This window comes from Neophocaena asiaeorientalis, unplaced genomic scaffold, assembly GCF_003031525.2.
Source record: "Neophocaena asiaeorientalis asiaeorientalis breed wild unplaced genomic scaffold, Neophocaena_asiaeorientalis_V1.1 scaffold264, whole genome shotgun sequence".
Classification (NCBI taxonomy): Eukaryota; Metazoa; Chordata; class Mammalia; order Artiodactyla; family Phocoenidae; genus Neophocaena; species Neophocaena asiaeorientalis.
This window is the reverse complement of record NW_020185332.1, coordinates 2,024,801-2,039,195: the sequence shown is the minus strand read 5'-3', so window position 1 is coordinate 2,039,195 and position 14,395 is coordinate 2,024,801. Positions and strand designations below refer to the sequence as shown.

The 14,395-nt window shown below is 42.6% G+C and overlaps 1 protein-coding gene across 2 annotated transcripts in view; it reads right to left on the bottom strand.

The window, feature by feature from the left end:
- The window catches only part of SPG21 (SPG21 abhydrolase domain containing, maspardin), a 50,466-nt gene that overhangs the window by 18,644 nt on the left and 17,427 nt on the right, over positions 1-14,395 (bottom strand). For both annotated transcript variants that reach the window (XM_024735236.1, XM_024735235.1), the window contains exons 5-7: positions 13,867-14,012; positions 11,794-11,902; positions 11,008-11,115 (exon numbers count right to left, since the gene is read on the bottom strand). In XM_024735236.1, the coding sequence (XP_024591004.1) occupies positions 11,008-11,115; positions 11,794-11,902; positions 13,867-14,012 (363 nt within the window). The remainder of the gene's footprint in view (positions 1-11,007; positions 11,116-11,793; positions 11,903-13,866; positions 14,013-14,395) is intronic.

The following is a 14,395-nucleotide window of genomic DNA, read 5'->3' as shown; positions in this document are numbered from 1 at the left end:
TTACCCTAACACGTCCCCTAATCCTAACCCGTACACTAACACTAACGCGTCCCCTAACCCTAACCCTAACCGTTACCCGAAGCCTTACCCTAACACGTCCCCTAATCCTAACCCGTACACTAACACTAACGCGTCCCCTAACCCTAACCCTAACCGTTACCCGAAGCCTTACCCTAACACGTCCCCTAATCCTAACCCGTACACTAACACTAACGCGTCCCCTAACCCTAACCCTAACCGTTACCCGAAGCCTTACCCTAACACGTCCCCTAATCCTAACCCGTACACTAACACTAACGCGTCCCCTAACCCTAACCCTAACCGTTACCCGAAGCCTTACCCTAACACGTCCCCTAATCCTAACCCGTACACTAACACTAACGCGTCCCCTAACCCTAACCCTAACCGTTACCCGAAGCCTTACCCTAACACGTCCCCTAATCCTAACCCGTACACTAACACTAACGCGTCCCCTAACCCTAACCCTAACCGTTACCCGAAGCCTTACCCTAACACGTCCCCTAATCCTAACCCGTACACTAACACTAACGCGTCCCCTAACCCTAACCCTAACCGTTACCCGAAGCCTTACCCTAACACGTCCCCTAATCCTAACCCGTACACTAACACTAACGCGTCCCCTAACCCTAACCCGTACTACGCTAATCGGTACCCATAACGTACCCTAAGCCTAACCCGTTGTGGTGCCCTAACCTGTACCCTAATCCTAACCATACACTAACGCGTACTCTAACACACAACTAACCCGTTGTCATACCCTAACGTGTACCCTAAACCGTACACGTTTCCTATCCCTAATCCTAACACTAACCCGTACCCTAATCCTAACCATAAACTAAAACTAACCCATACCCCAGTACGTACCCTAACCGTAACTCATATTCTTATCCTAACCCTTACACCAACACTAACACGTACCCTAACACATACTCTAAACCTAACTCGTTGTATCTAACACTAACCCGTACCCTAATCCTAACCATAAACTAAAACTAACCCATACCCCAGTACGTACCCTAACCCTAACCCGTTGCCATACCCTAACTCGTGCCCTAAACCGTACCCTAACCGTAACTCATATTCTTATCCTAATCCTTACACCAACACTAACACGTACCCTAACACATACTCTAAACCTAACTCGTTGTAGTACCCTAACCTGTAACTTAAACCGTGCCCATTCCCTAACCTGTACCCGAACCCTTACCCTAACCCGTACCCTAACACTAACCTGCTGTCATACACTAAACTGTACCCTAAATCGCACCCGTGCCCTGACCCTTACCCTAACATGTACCCTAATCCTAAACCGTATACTAACACATACCATAACTATAACCCATTGTCATATCCTATCCTGTACCCTAATACCTTAACCCGTACCCTAATCCTAAACCGTACACTAACCTATACCATAACACATACCCTAGGCTTAATCTGCTGTCGTACACTAACCTGTACCCTAAACCGTACACTAATCCTAACCCATACCCTAACACGTACCGTAAGCGTAACCTGTTTTGGTACCCTAACTTGTACCCTAAACCGTACCTGTTCCCTAACCCTTACCCTAACCAGTACCCTAATCCTAACCCATATGCTAATACTAACCCATACCCTAACCCAAACCCATTGTTGTACCCCAAACTGTACCCATTCCCTAACCCAAACCCTAAACCTTATGCTAACCTGTATCCTCACCCTAAACTGTACACTAACCCATTGCTGTACCCTAACCTGTACCCTAAACCATACCCGTTCCCTAAAACTAACCCTAACTCTAACCCTTATCCTAAGCCTTACCTTAACTTTACCCTAAACCTAACACGTTGTCATACCCTTACCTGTATCCAAACTGTACCCATTCCCTAGCCCTAACCCTTACCCTAACACGTACCCTAAACCTAACCAGTTGTCGTACACTAACCTGTACCCTAAACTGTACTGTAATCGTAACCCGTTGTTTCCTATCCCTAATCCTAACACTAACCCGTACCCTAATCCTAACCATAAACTAAAACTAACCCATACCCCAGTACGTACCCTAACCCTAACCCGTTGCCATACCCTAACTCGTGCCCTAAACCGTACCCTAACCGTAACTCATATTCTTATCCTAATCCTTACACCAACACTAACACGTACCCTAACACATACTCTAAACCTAACTCGTTGTAGTACCCTAACCTGTAACTTAAACCGTGCCCATTCCCTAACCTGTACCCGAACCCTTACCCTAACCCGTACCCTAACACTAACCTGCTGTCATACACTAAACTGTACCCTAAATCGCACCCGTGCCCTGACCCTTACCCTAACGTGTACCCTAATCCTAAACCGTATACTAACAATGACCCGTACCCAACACATACCATAACTATAACCCATTGTCATATCCTATCCTGTACCCTAAAACGTATACATTCCCTAACCCTAACACCCTAACCCTTACCCTAACCCGTACAGTAATCCTAATCCCTACACTAACCCATAACTTAACACGTACCTTAACCAGTTTTCATACCCTAACCGGTAACCTAAACCTTACCCGTTCCCTAACCTTAACCCTAACCCATACACTAACACTGATCCGTACCCTAACCCGTTGTCGTACCCTAAACTGTACCCATTCCCGAACCCTTACCCTAATCTGTACCGTAATCCTAACCCATACCCTAACACGTACCCTAATCCTAACCCATTGTGGTACCCTAACTTGTACCCTAATCCATACCCGTTCCCTAACACTAACCCGAACCCGGACCCTAAACCTTACCCTAATGTATACCCCAATCCTAACCCATACACTAACACGAATCCATACCCTAACACGTACCATAACTGTACCCTAACATGTTGTTATACCCTAACCTGTACCCTAAACTGTACCTGTTCTGTAACCCTTACCCTAACACTCACCCTTACCCTAACCATCACCCTAACCCATACACTAACCCATACCACAACACGTACCCTAACCTGTACCCTAAACCGTATCAGTTCCCTAACCCTAACAATAACCCTAACCCTTACCTGAACCGTACCCTAATCCGAATCCATACACTAATGCTAATCCATACCCTGATAAGTACCCTAAGGCTAACCCATTACCATACCCTAACCTGTACCTAAACCATACCCAACCCCTAACCCTTACCCTAACCCATACACTATTCTTAACCTGTACACCAAAACTAACCCTAAACCGTGCCCTAACCTGTACCCGTTCCCTAACCCTAACTCGTATGCTAATCCTAACCCATACACTAACACTACCGTGTACCCTAACACATACCCAAAACCTAACCCTTTGTCATACCCTAACCTGTAACGCTAAACCTAACCTGTACACTAACATGTACCCTATCCCGTTGTCATACCCTAACCTGTACCCTAAGCCGTACTTGTTCCCTTACACTAACCCATACCCTAAAATGTACCCTAAACAGTACCCGATCCCTAACCCTTACCCTAACCGTACACTAATCCTAAACCGTACACTAACACGTAACCTAACCTTAACCTGTTGTCGTGCCCTAACCTGTACCCTAAAGCGTACCCGTTCGCTAACCCTAACGCTAACCCTAACCTGCTGTCATACCCTAACCTGTACCCTAAACCGTTCCGTAACCCAAACCCTCACCCTCACCTTAACCCGTCCCCTAATCCTAAACCGTACACTAACACGTAACCTAACCTTAACCTGTTGGCGTGCCCTAACCTGTACCCTAAACCGTTCCGTAACCCAAACCCTCCCCCTCACCTTAACCCGTCCCCTAATCCTAAACCGTACACTACCCTATCCCATAACACATCCCCTAGGCTTAATCTGCTGTCGTACACTAACCTGTCCCCTAAACTGTACTGTAATCGTAACCCGTACACTAACACGTAACCTAACCTTAACCTGTTGGCGTGCCCTAACCTGTACCCTAACCCATTGCTGTACCCTAACCTTTACCCTAAACCATTCCCATTCCCTAAACTTAACCATTACCCTATCCCGTACCCTAACTGTACCCTAAACCGTACATGTTCCCTAACCCTTACCCGAACCAGTACCCTAATCCTAACCCATATGCTAATCCTAACCCATACCCTAACCCAAACCCATTGTTGTACTCCAAACTGTACCCATTCCCTAGCCCTAACCCTTTCCCTAACACGTACCCTAAACCTAACCAGTTGTCGTACACTAACCTGTACCCTAAACTGTACTGTAATCGTAACCCGTACACTAACACTAATCTGTACCCTAACATGTACCCTAAGCCTAACCCATTGTCATAACCTAACCTTTACCCTAAACCATACCCATTCCCTAAACTTAACCATTACCCTATCCCTTACCCTAACTGTACCCTAAACCGTACATTAACACTAACCCTTACCCTAACATGTACCCTAACCCTACTCCCTTGTTATACCGTAAACTGCACTCTAAACCGTATCCGTTCCCTAACCCGAACCTTAATCCTAAGTCTAATCCTTACTCTAACACTTACCCTAACCGGTACCCTAACCTAAACCATACACTAACCCGTACCCTAACTCAAACCCGTTTTCGTACCCTAACCTGTACACTAAACCATACCCTTTCCTTTCCCTATAACCCTAACCCTAACCCATACCCTAATCCTAAACCATACACTAACACTAACCTGTACCCTAACCCTAACACGTACCCTAACCCATTGTCATAACCTTACCTGTACCCTAAACCATACCCGTTCCCTAACCTAATTGTAACCGAAGCACTAAAATGTACCCTAACACGTACCCTAACCTGTTGTCGTGCCTTAACCTGTACCCTAAATGGTGCCCTAATCCTAACCCGTACCCTAACACATACCTTAAACCTAACCTGTTGTTCTACCATAATCTGTACCCTAAACTGTAGCCATTCCCCAACTCTAACCCTTACTCTTACCCTTAAACTTACCCACACCAATATCCTAACCCATACCCTAAAGCTTACCCTAACCCGTAACCTAATCCTAACCCGAACACTAACCAGTACCCTAATCCTAACACGTTGTAGTACCCTAACCTGTACCCTAAACCATTCCCATTCCCTAACCATAATCCTAATCCTTACCTTAACAGTACCCTAATCCTACCCCATGCACTAACACTAATCCATACCCTAACCTGTACCCTAAACAGTACCCTAATCCTAACCCATATACTAATACTAACCCTTACCCTAACACGTACCCTAACCCAAACCCACTGTTGTACCCCAAACTGAACCCTAACCCAAAACCTTACGCTAACCCGTACCCATACCCTAACCTGTACCCTAAACCATTCACATTTCCTACCCTAACCCGTACCAAAATCTAACCGGTACACTAACACCCGTACCGTAACACCTACCCTAACCCTAATCCATTGTCGTACCCTAAACTGTAACCTAACCCGTACCTGTTCCCTAACCCTAAACCTAACTCTTACCCTAACCCATAAACTAAGCCTAACCCGTTGTCGTATCCTAACCTGCACCCTAAACCATACCCGTTCCCTAACCCTTACCCTAACCGTACCCTAATCCTAACCTGTACACTAACACTAATCCATACCCTAACATGTACCCTAAGCCTAACCTGTTGTCATACCCTAAGCTGTACCCTAAACCGTACTTATCCCTATCCCTAACCCTAACCTGTAAAGTAAAACTAACCCATACCCTAACCTGTACACTAATACTAATCCGTACCCTAACCCTTACCCTAACTCAGTCGTACCCTAATCTGTACCCATTCCCTATCCCTAACCCTTACACTAACCCATACCCTAACATGTACCCTAACCCGTTGTCGTACCCTTGTACCTTAAACCGTACCCATTCCCTACACTAAACCTAACCCTTACACTAATCTGTACCCTACATCTAACCCGTATCCTAAAACGTACCCTAATCCTAACCCATTGTCATACCCTATACCCCATTCCCTAACCTTACCCTAAGCCGTAACCTAATCCTAACCCGTACGCAACACTAACTCATATCCTAACACATACCCTATCCCTAACCCAATGTCGTACCCTAACCTGTACCCTAAACCACACACGTTTCGTTACCCTAACCGGTACCCTAATCCTAACCCGTCCACTACCACTATTCTGTACCCTAACACGTACACTAACACTAACCCATAGCTTAACACGTACCCTAACTCTAACCCGTTTTCGTACCCTAACCGGTAACCTAAACCTTACCCATTCCCTAACCTTAACCATAATCCTAACCCTTACCCTAACCCGGACCCTAACGTATACCCTAATCCTAACCTGTACACTAACACTAACATGTACCCTAACACGTTGTCATACACTAACCTGTACCCTAAACCGTACCCGTTCAGTAACGTTAACCCTAACCCTTATCCTAACCTGTACCCTAATCATAACCCACATACTAATACTAACCCATACACTAACACGTACCCTAACCCATTGTCGTACCATAAGCGGTACCCTAAACTGTACCCATTCCCTAACCCTAACCCTGACCCGTACACTAAAACTATCCCATACCCTAACACATACCCTAACCCTCACCCGTTGTCATACCCTAACTTGTACCCTAAACCGTACCCATTCCCTGGCCCTAACCCTAAATTTAATCCTTACCATAACCCTTACCCTAATCGTAACCCATACGCTAAAACTAACCCTCACCCTAACCCATTGTCGTACCCTAAGCTGTACCTTAACCGTACCCGTTCCCTATCCCTAACCCTTACCCTAACCCATACACTAACATTAACCCATTCCCTAAAACATACCCTAATCCTATCCCGTTTTTGTACCCTAACCTGCACCCTAAACTGTACCCATTCTCTAACCCTAACTCTAATCCTAACCCTAACTGGTACCCTAATCCTAGCCCGTAAAACAACACTAACCTGTAGCTTAACACGTACCCTAACCCGTTGTCGTACCCTAATCATCCATACCCTAAAACATACCCTAAACCTAACCAGTTATCATATGCTAACCTGTACCCTAAACTGTACCCGTTCCCTAACACTAACCCTTACCCTAACTTGTATCCTAATCATAACCAGTACACTAACACTGACCCATACCCTAACACGTACCCTAAACCGTTGTCGTACCCTAACCTGTACCCTAAACCGTACCCGTTCCTTAACCCTAACCTGAACCCTAAACCTTACGCTAACCCGTACCCTAATCCTAACCCGTACACTAATGAATACCCTAACACGTACAGTAACCCGTTCTCGTATCCTAACCTACATGCTAAACTGTAACCGTTCCCTAACCCTAACCTAACCCGTACCGTAATCCTAATCCGTACACTAACAATAACCCGTACCCTAACCCGTACCCTAACCCTAACCCTAACACGGACCCTAACCCGAACCCAAAACCTTACACTAACCCATTCCCTAACACGTACGCTAACTCTAACCTATTGTCATAACCTAACCTGCACCCTAAACCTTACCGGTTCCCTAACCTTAAACCTAAACCTAACCCATACCCTAAACCTAATCCGTACACTAACGTACCCTAACACGTACCCTAACCTGTACCCTAACCGTACCCGTTCCCTAACCCTTACCCTAACTTTACCCTAATCCTAAGACGTACCCTAACCCTAACACGTTTTGGTACCCTTACCTGTACCGAAACCGTACCCATTCCCTAGCCCTAACCATAACCCTTACACTAACCCTTACCCTAACCGTACCCTAATCCTAAACCGTACACTAACACTAGTTCGTACCCTAACAGGTACCCTAAGCCATTGTCGTACCCTAACCTGTACCCTAAACCATACCCTGATCCTAACCTGTAAACTAACCCATGCCCTAACGCATATCCTAACCCGTTGTCGTATCCTAACTTGTAACCTTAACCGTACCCGTTCCCTAACCCTAAAACTAAATCTAATCCTTACCCTAGCCCATACCCTAATCCTAACCCGTACACTAACGCCCATACCTTAACACGTACTCTAACCTGTACCCTAACCCGTGCCCGTTCCGTAACCCTAACACTCACCCTTACCCTAACCCGTACACTGACACTAATCCGTACCCTAAAATGTACCCTACGCCTAACCTGTTGTCGTACCCTAACCCTTACCCTAACCTAACCTGTACCCTAATCCTAACCTGTACACTAAAACTAACCCGTACCCTAACATGTACCCGTGCCCTAACCTGTTGTCGTGCCATAACCTAACCTGTTGTGCCATAACCTGTACCCTAAACCATACCCATTCCCTAACCAAAACCCTTACCTTAAGCCTTACCCGAACCATACCCTCATCCTAACCCGTACACTAACACTACTAGTTGGTACCCTAACACGTACCCTAAGCCTAACCCGTTGTCGTACCCTAACGTGTAACCTAAACCGTACCCATTCCCTAACCCATACCCTAATCCTAAGCCGTACTTTAACACGTACCCTATCCCTAACCCGTTTTCGTACCCTTACCTGTACCCTAAACTGTACCCGTTCCGTAACCCTTACCCTAATCCTTACCCCCCGCCCGCCATGCATTCCTTTCAACAGACATGGCTGAACCCTTCTAGAGCCCTCTTGCTCATCCCTGGTGACTCTAACTCCAATGTCAAACATTAATACAGATTTTTTTGCCAAATGTCTCTTGCACTGTTTAGCAGAAAAAATTCTACCATGAATTTCCTTTGTCCTCAAACATAAGTAAATTAACAGAATATTAATAGCAATCTTTTCAAACATAAGTAAATTAACAGAATATTAATAGCAATCTTTTCAAACATAAGTAAATTAACAGAATATTAATAGCAATCTTTTTTTTTTGGCTGAGTTGGGTCTTTGTTGCTGTGTGTGGGCTTGTGCATTGGCAGGCGGATTCCTGCATTGGCAGGCGGATTCTTAACCATTGAGCCACCAGGGAAGTCCCACGAACAATCATTGACAATACTACTTTCAAAAAGATCACGAAACCCCAAAAGAACTTATTAATTTAAAAACAGTTATAGGGACTTCCCTGGTGGCGCAGTGGTTAAGAATCCGCCTGCCAACGCAGGGACATGGGTTCATGCTCCCACATGCCGCAGAGCAACTAAGCCCATGCGCCACAACTACTGAGCCTGTGCTCCGCAACAAGAGAAGCCACTGCAATGAGAAGCCCGTGCACCGCAACAAAGAGTAGCCCCCGCTTGCCACAACTAGGCCCGGGCACAACAATGAAGACTCAGTGCAGCCATAAATAAAAAAATTTATAAAAAAAAGAGAAAAAAGAAAATTTTATTAAAAAAATTAAAACAGTTATATAAGTAGCATATACTCAGTGAAAAAGAATTCAAAAAAAAATTTTTATAAGAAGTCCAAACCCTTTTCCGGGGGAGCCACTGTTAGAAGTTTGGAATATATGACTCTAGAATCTTTCAGTATTCATACAAATTTATGTTTATGCATGTGCAAAGAATTATTCAAAGTAATTTAAAAGAAACAAAAGAACCCATGAAAATAAAAATAGGTGCATCTCCACCTTGCTAAAACTTGTAGACAGTTTTAAGTGACCGTGTACCTTGCTAAAACTTGTAGACAGTTTTAAGTGACCGTGTACCTAAGTGGTGAACACAACTTTGAAAGGGCAGGCAGAGCAAATGCCCTGTGAGGACCATATATTTCACTGAGAGTATTGAAAAAGCTTGCTCTGTGTCATGGTAAATGTTGGAATTATAGTGGAGAATGATAAGTTATTGTACATGTTTGTAATGGATAATTTCCTGATAAAAATCAGTTCTTAAAAATACCATGTTACTTGCACTTAGGAATAAATCCATTATGAGACAGAACAGTTATATGATTAAAATAAAAAGTCAAAGCCACAGTGAGATACCACTTCACATCCATTAGGGTGGCTACTACTATCAAGAAAAACAGAAAATAACAAGTGCTGGAGAGGATATGGAGAAATTGGAAACCTTATGCATTGCTAGTGGGAATGTAAAATGGTACAGCGCCTGTGGAAGACAGTAAGGCAGTTCCTCAAAAAGTTAAATATAGAATTACCAAATGTTTCAGCAATTCTACTTCTAGGTATGCACTACCCAAAAGAATTGAAAGCAGGAACTCAAATGGGTATATTTGTACACCAATGTTCACAATAGCCAAAAGGTGGAAACAACTCAAATGTGTCAGTAGATGAGAAGATAAACAAAAGGTGGTATATACGTACAATGGAGTATAATTCAACCTTAAAAGGGAATGATACTGTAACATGGATGAACCTTGAAAACATTATGCTAAGTAAGTGAAACAAGCCAGATACAAAAAGAGAATTATATGATTCCACTTGCATGAGGTATCTAGAATAGGCAAAGTCATAGAGAAAAGAAGTAAGATAAAGGTTAGTAGTAGGGATTGGGGGGAGGAATGGGGAATTATTGTTTAATGGGTACAGAGTTTCGGTTTGGGATGATGGAAAGTTCTGGAAAGTTCTGGAGATAGATAACAGTGGCAGTTGGACCAGACTGTAAATGTACTTAATGTCACTGCTCTGTACACTTCAAAGTGATTTAAATGGTGAATTTTGTTATGTATATTTCACTACAATTAAAAAATATATAAGAAGCAAGTTTTTGTGTTAGACTTTATGGAATTCATGATTCTCTGCACTCACGAGGCACCTTCACTTTACTGCCCAGATTTGTAATTTCGGCTAAAGAGCAACATCTGTTGATGAGAATAGCAAAGCAAACCAAAATGGGTCAGGACTACCATGTTTGTTTAAATTTACTTTGATTTCAATGGTGTTATTCCTGCCAGGAAAAATACAGGATAAGCAATAAAAGATTATTTTGGATTTGAAAAAGCTGGGGGGTAAAAATAAAGAAAATCCAAGGCAGTATTTGAAGAGGCACACTGAAAAATCATAAAATAATTATAAGGTGGATCTTGACATATACATAGAAAAGGCAAAGCACCTATTTTACTTAAAAGAAAACTTACGTCCATGATGGTTACAGGGATGTCCCGAATTTTATGAGGTTCCACATAAGAATTTTGACAATTCAGGGTAAGTCTTGAAGCCAGTTCACTCTGCCCCAAACTTTCCAGCTGCAGAAAGAAACAAACAAAGGTGAATTTTTTAAAAATTAATTTTGTTTTGTACATTTACATTAAATCCACAGATAATATCGGTGCTTAGAAAGGTGGTATTATGTGTGGTGGGGCCAGTATGGTCACCACTGAGGAAACACAGTGTATTTGAGACCATAACTGGGCCTTGCAAGTGGTGACATTTTTCTATTCTGGGCATCTGGCCTTCCACAGCCCTCAACCTGAGCCGACTCTTCCACCAGGTGCCTGGGGGCGCCAAGCCAATTCCAGCAGCTCCAAGAGGACAGGTAGATATTTAAGTAGAGGCCTCCGAAGAAAAACATCTATCCCAGTAGTCCCTAAATGCAAGTCCACAGACCTGCTCCATCACACTTACCTGGGGAGGTGGAGGAGGAGGGGTGAGGTAAAAACACAGATTCCCAGTGCCCTCGGCCAGGGATTCTAGTTCAATGGTCTGGTGTGAGGCCTTAGAATCTGTATTTTTAAAAGCTCCCCCAAGTGATTCTGATGAATTACTCAGCAGCAGGAATATCTGTCTGGATGTAGTAAAGTTAATATGGAAGAACGCTTAACAAATACCTCTGGTACACAGTGAGACAGGTATTTCTTCAGGAACCAAGCAGACATGAAAATTCTGAGTACAAGGTGTCCCCACCCCAAGGCCATGATCCTTACCCTGTCCACCATGAAATCAATGGCATCAGCCATCATAGGGTCCACTGGGCCAGATGAAAAGTTTCCAAGAACTATTTTTTTGAGCATAAATGACGGCATCAGCCAAAAGCTGTTAAAAAAAAAAAAAGACCTGATAATTTAAATTTCCAAGACTACACATAAATGGCAAATATTCATTCAACACTGAAGCTTCGTATTAGCTAGGTACTTGGGACCTAGAGATTTAAAAAAAACCTAGTCTCTTCCTTTTAAAGAGCTAGTTTTGAAGCATCTAGTTTTTGTATACATTTTCTCAAGCTCCGAGTTATGGTTTAATATGATCCAACTTTTGGGGATTTGGAATAATTATAAGCAATATTTCAAAAATGCCTTTACAGAGGTAGACATTCTGATGATTCCAAGATTTTATTTTCTATTTGGTCTTATTCCAATGGCTAACCTATTTGCGGTAAACTGAACACTTACCATATCAACCTTAAGGTTTATATCACCTTTTGATTAAAGATAGATTTCAAAATAGGAAAATCAGAGTTATTATAACTCCTATTGCTACTACTGGGTTCAATTGGGCTAATTCAAGGCAATTCAATCTTTATGTATTTCTATATGTGATCTGTCATTAGTATTTACTCCACTAATTACACTGAGAGCCATTATACAGGGTAAACATGAATTTCTCTACCCTATGCTGAAAATGACTTATAAAAGGTGTAGACCAGGGACTTCCCTGGTGGTCCAATGGTTAAGACTCCATGCTTCCAATGCAGGGCACATGGGTTCGATCCCTGGTTGGGGAACTAAGATCCCACAGGCCGCAGCCAAAAAAAAACCCACAAAACACGTGCAGACCACCTTCTGATGCATATTCTCAGTGGGCTTCCCTCACAAGGACCAGACAGCCATCTTTCAATCACCTTCAGTGATCTTTCTAAGTTCTCTACCCCACAGCTCCTTATCTTCTAAAGGTGATGCTGCCTAGGTGTGCTCTGTAGAGGGTGCATCCTCTTGGCTCTGTTTGCCCCTGCAGCCTCTGTGTGGCACACGGTAAGCACTCAGACATTTGATAAAAAGTAGCTGATATGCAAGAGCACAAACGAAGTGGGGGAAGTCTTGGCTTCTGACAATTAAAACATGAAAAATCATCAAAAATAATCAATGACTTAGTGCATTATCTGGACATGAAGTATCTGTGTCTGATGTATACAAGAAATTGCTGCATGAATGCTGAGTAAACAACTGAGAAAATATCAGGAGAAATATTTTAAAACTCAGAGTGAATGTTGAGTAGATGTGAAAACCATGAAAACAATGTTTACCTAGAACATTATATGAAAATCAATCTGATCACACAGGTAGGTCTAGTTACTAGGTTGCTTTCTGCGGTAGAGCCTAGCCTTGCTAGCAATGAAAGAAATATCATGAAGTCAGCTTTAAGGTAACATTAGACATCTATCAAGTTAATTAAAATGATAAAATCAGTAAAGGGATGGCTCAGAGCAAACAGGTACCCCACTAGTTGCCCCGCAAAGCATTCCACCATTTCCATCTTTCTAAAAAGCAGACTAACGTTGTAAAAGTGTCAAGATGTGCAGAACATCTGCTGACAGACTAACTGCTCTAATCGCTCCCTTTTGGGGAACATATCTCAGGAAAATAACTCAGAAAGGGAAGGAACAAAAGTAATTTATACAAAGATTTACAGTAGAACATGATGAAAAATTGGGAGAAGCCAAAGGCCTTAAAAAACTACAACAGGACTGTGTACACAAAATACTAAGTGGAGCAAGCAGAACACAGTATCAGTTACATATGCACTAAACTGTAAAGGCATGTGAACGTATAGTAAATAAAGCTAGACAATGATTTAGAGTAGTGGAAACAACTGAATTTAGAACTCTTTCAATTCTTTTCTTTTCCAAAGGTGATTGTTTCTAATTTTAAAAGCCAGGGTGGTTTCAAAAGACACAAGTATATATGGCCTCTCCCTCCCTAATGCATCGAAAAACCAAAAGCCAACACTTTCAAAATTCCACTGAAAATAAAAAAATGTTGGTTGAATGTTTACATTCTTACCTGTTTGCAGTCCATGTTTGGTTAAAGATAGAAGTGTCACTGAAGGAATTGCAGAGGATGAGAGAATGGACTCTGGGAGATTTGTGAGTGTATTCAGCAAACTTCTGGGCCAAAAAGCCTCCCAAAGAAGCCCCAAAGAGATGAACCTAATTGGAAACAAACACAAGGATCCTAAAAACAATGATCTTGAAGTATCAAAAAAAATTGTTTTAATTATCACCAACCACAGAATACAATGTCATCACCAGTCATTAGACTGAAATATTTACAGCAGTTAGAAGTTTAGAAAATATTGTATTTAAATGCAATGTCTACAGCCTGTCAAGAAAAAATACAAGTGTGCATATAAATTACACAAGTTAAAAAATATTATTCATAGATTACATTAGAAAATTAAACTACTTTGTCATTTCTGTTTAAGAAAACTATGATTCGGTAATTCCACTCCTAGACATGTACCCAAGAGAACTGAAAACATCTGTCTACACAAAAACTTGTATAAGAATGTTCATAGCAACATTACTCATAA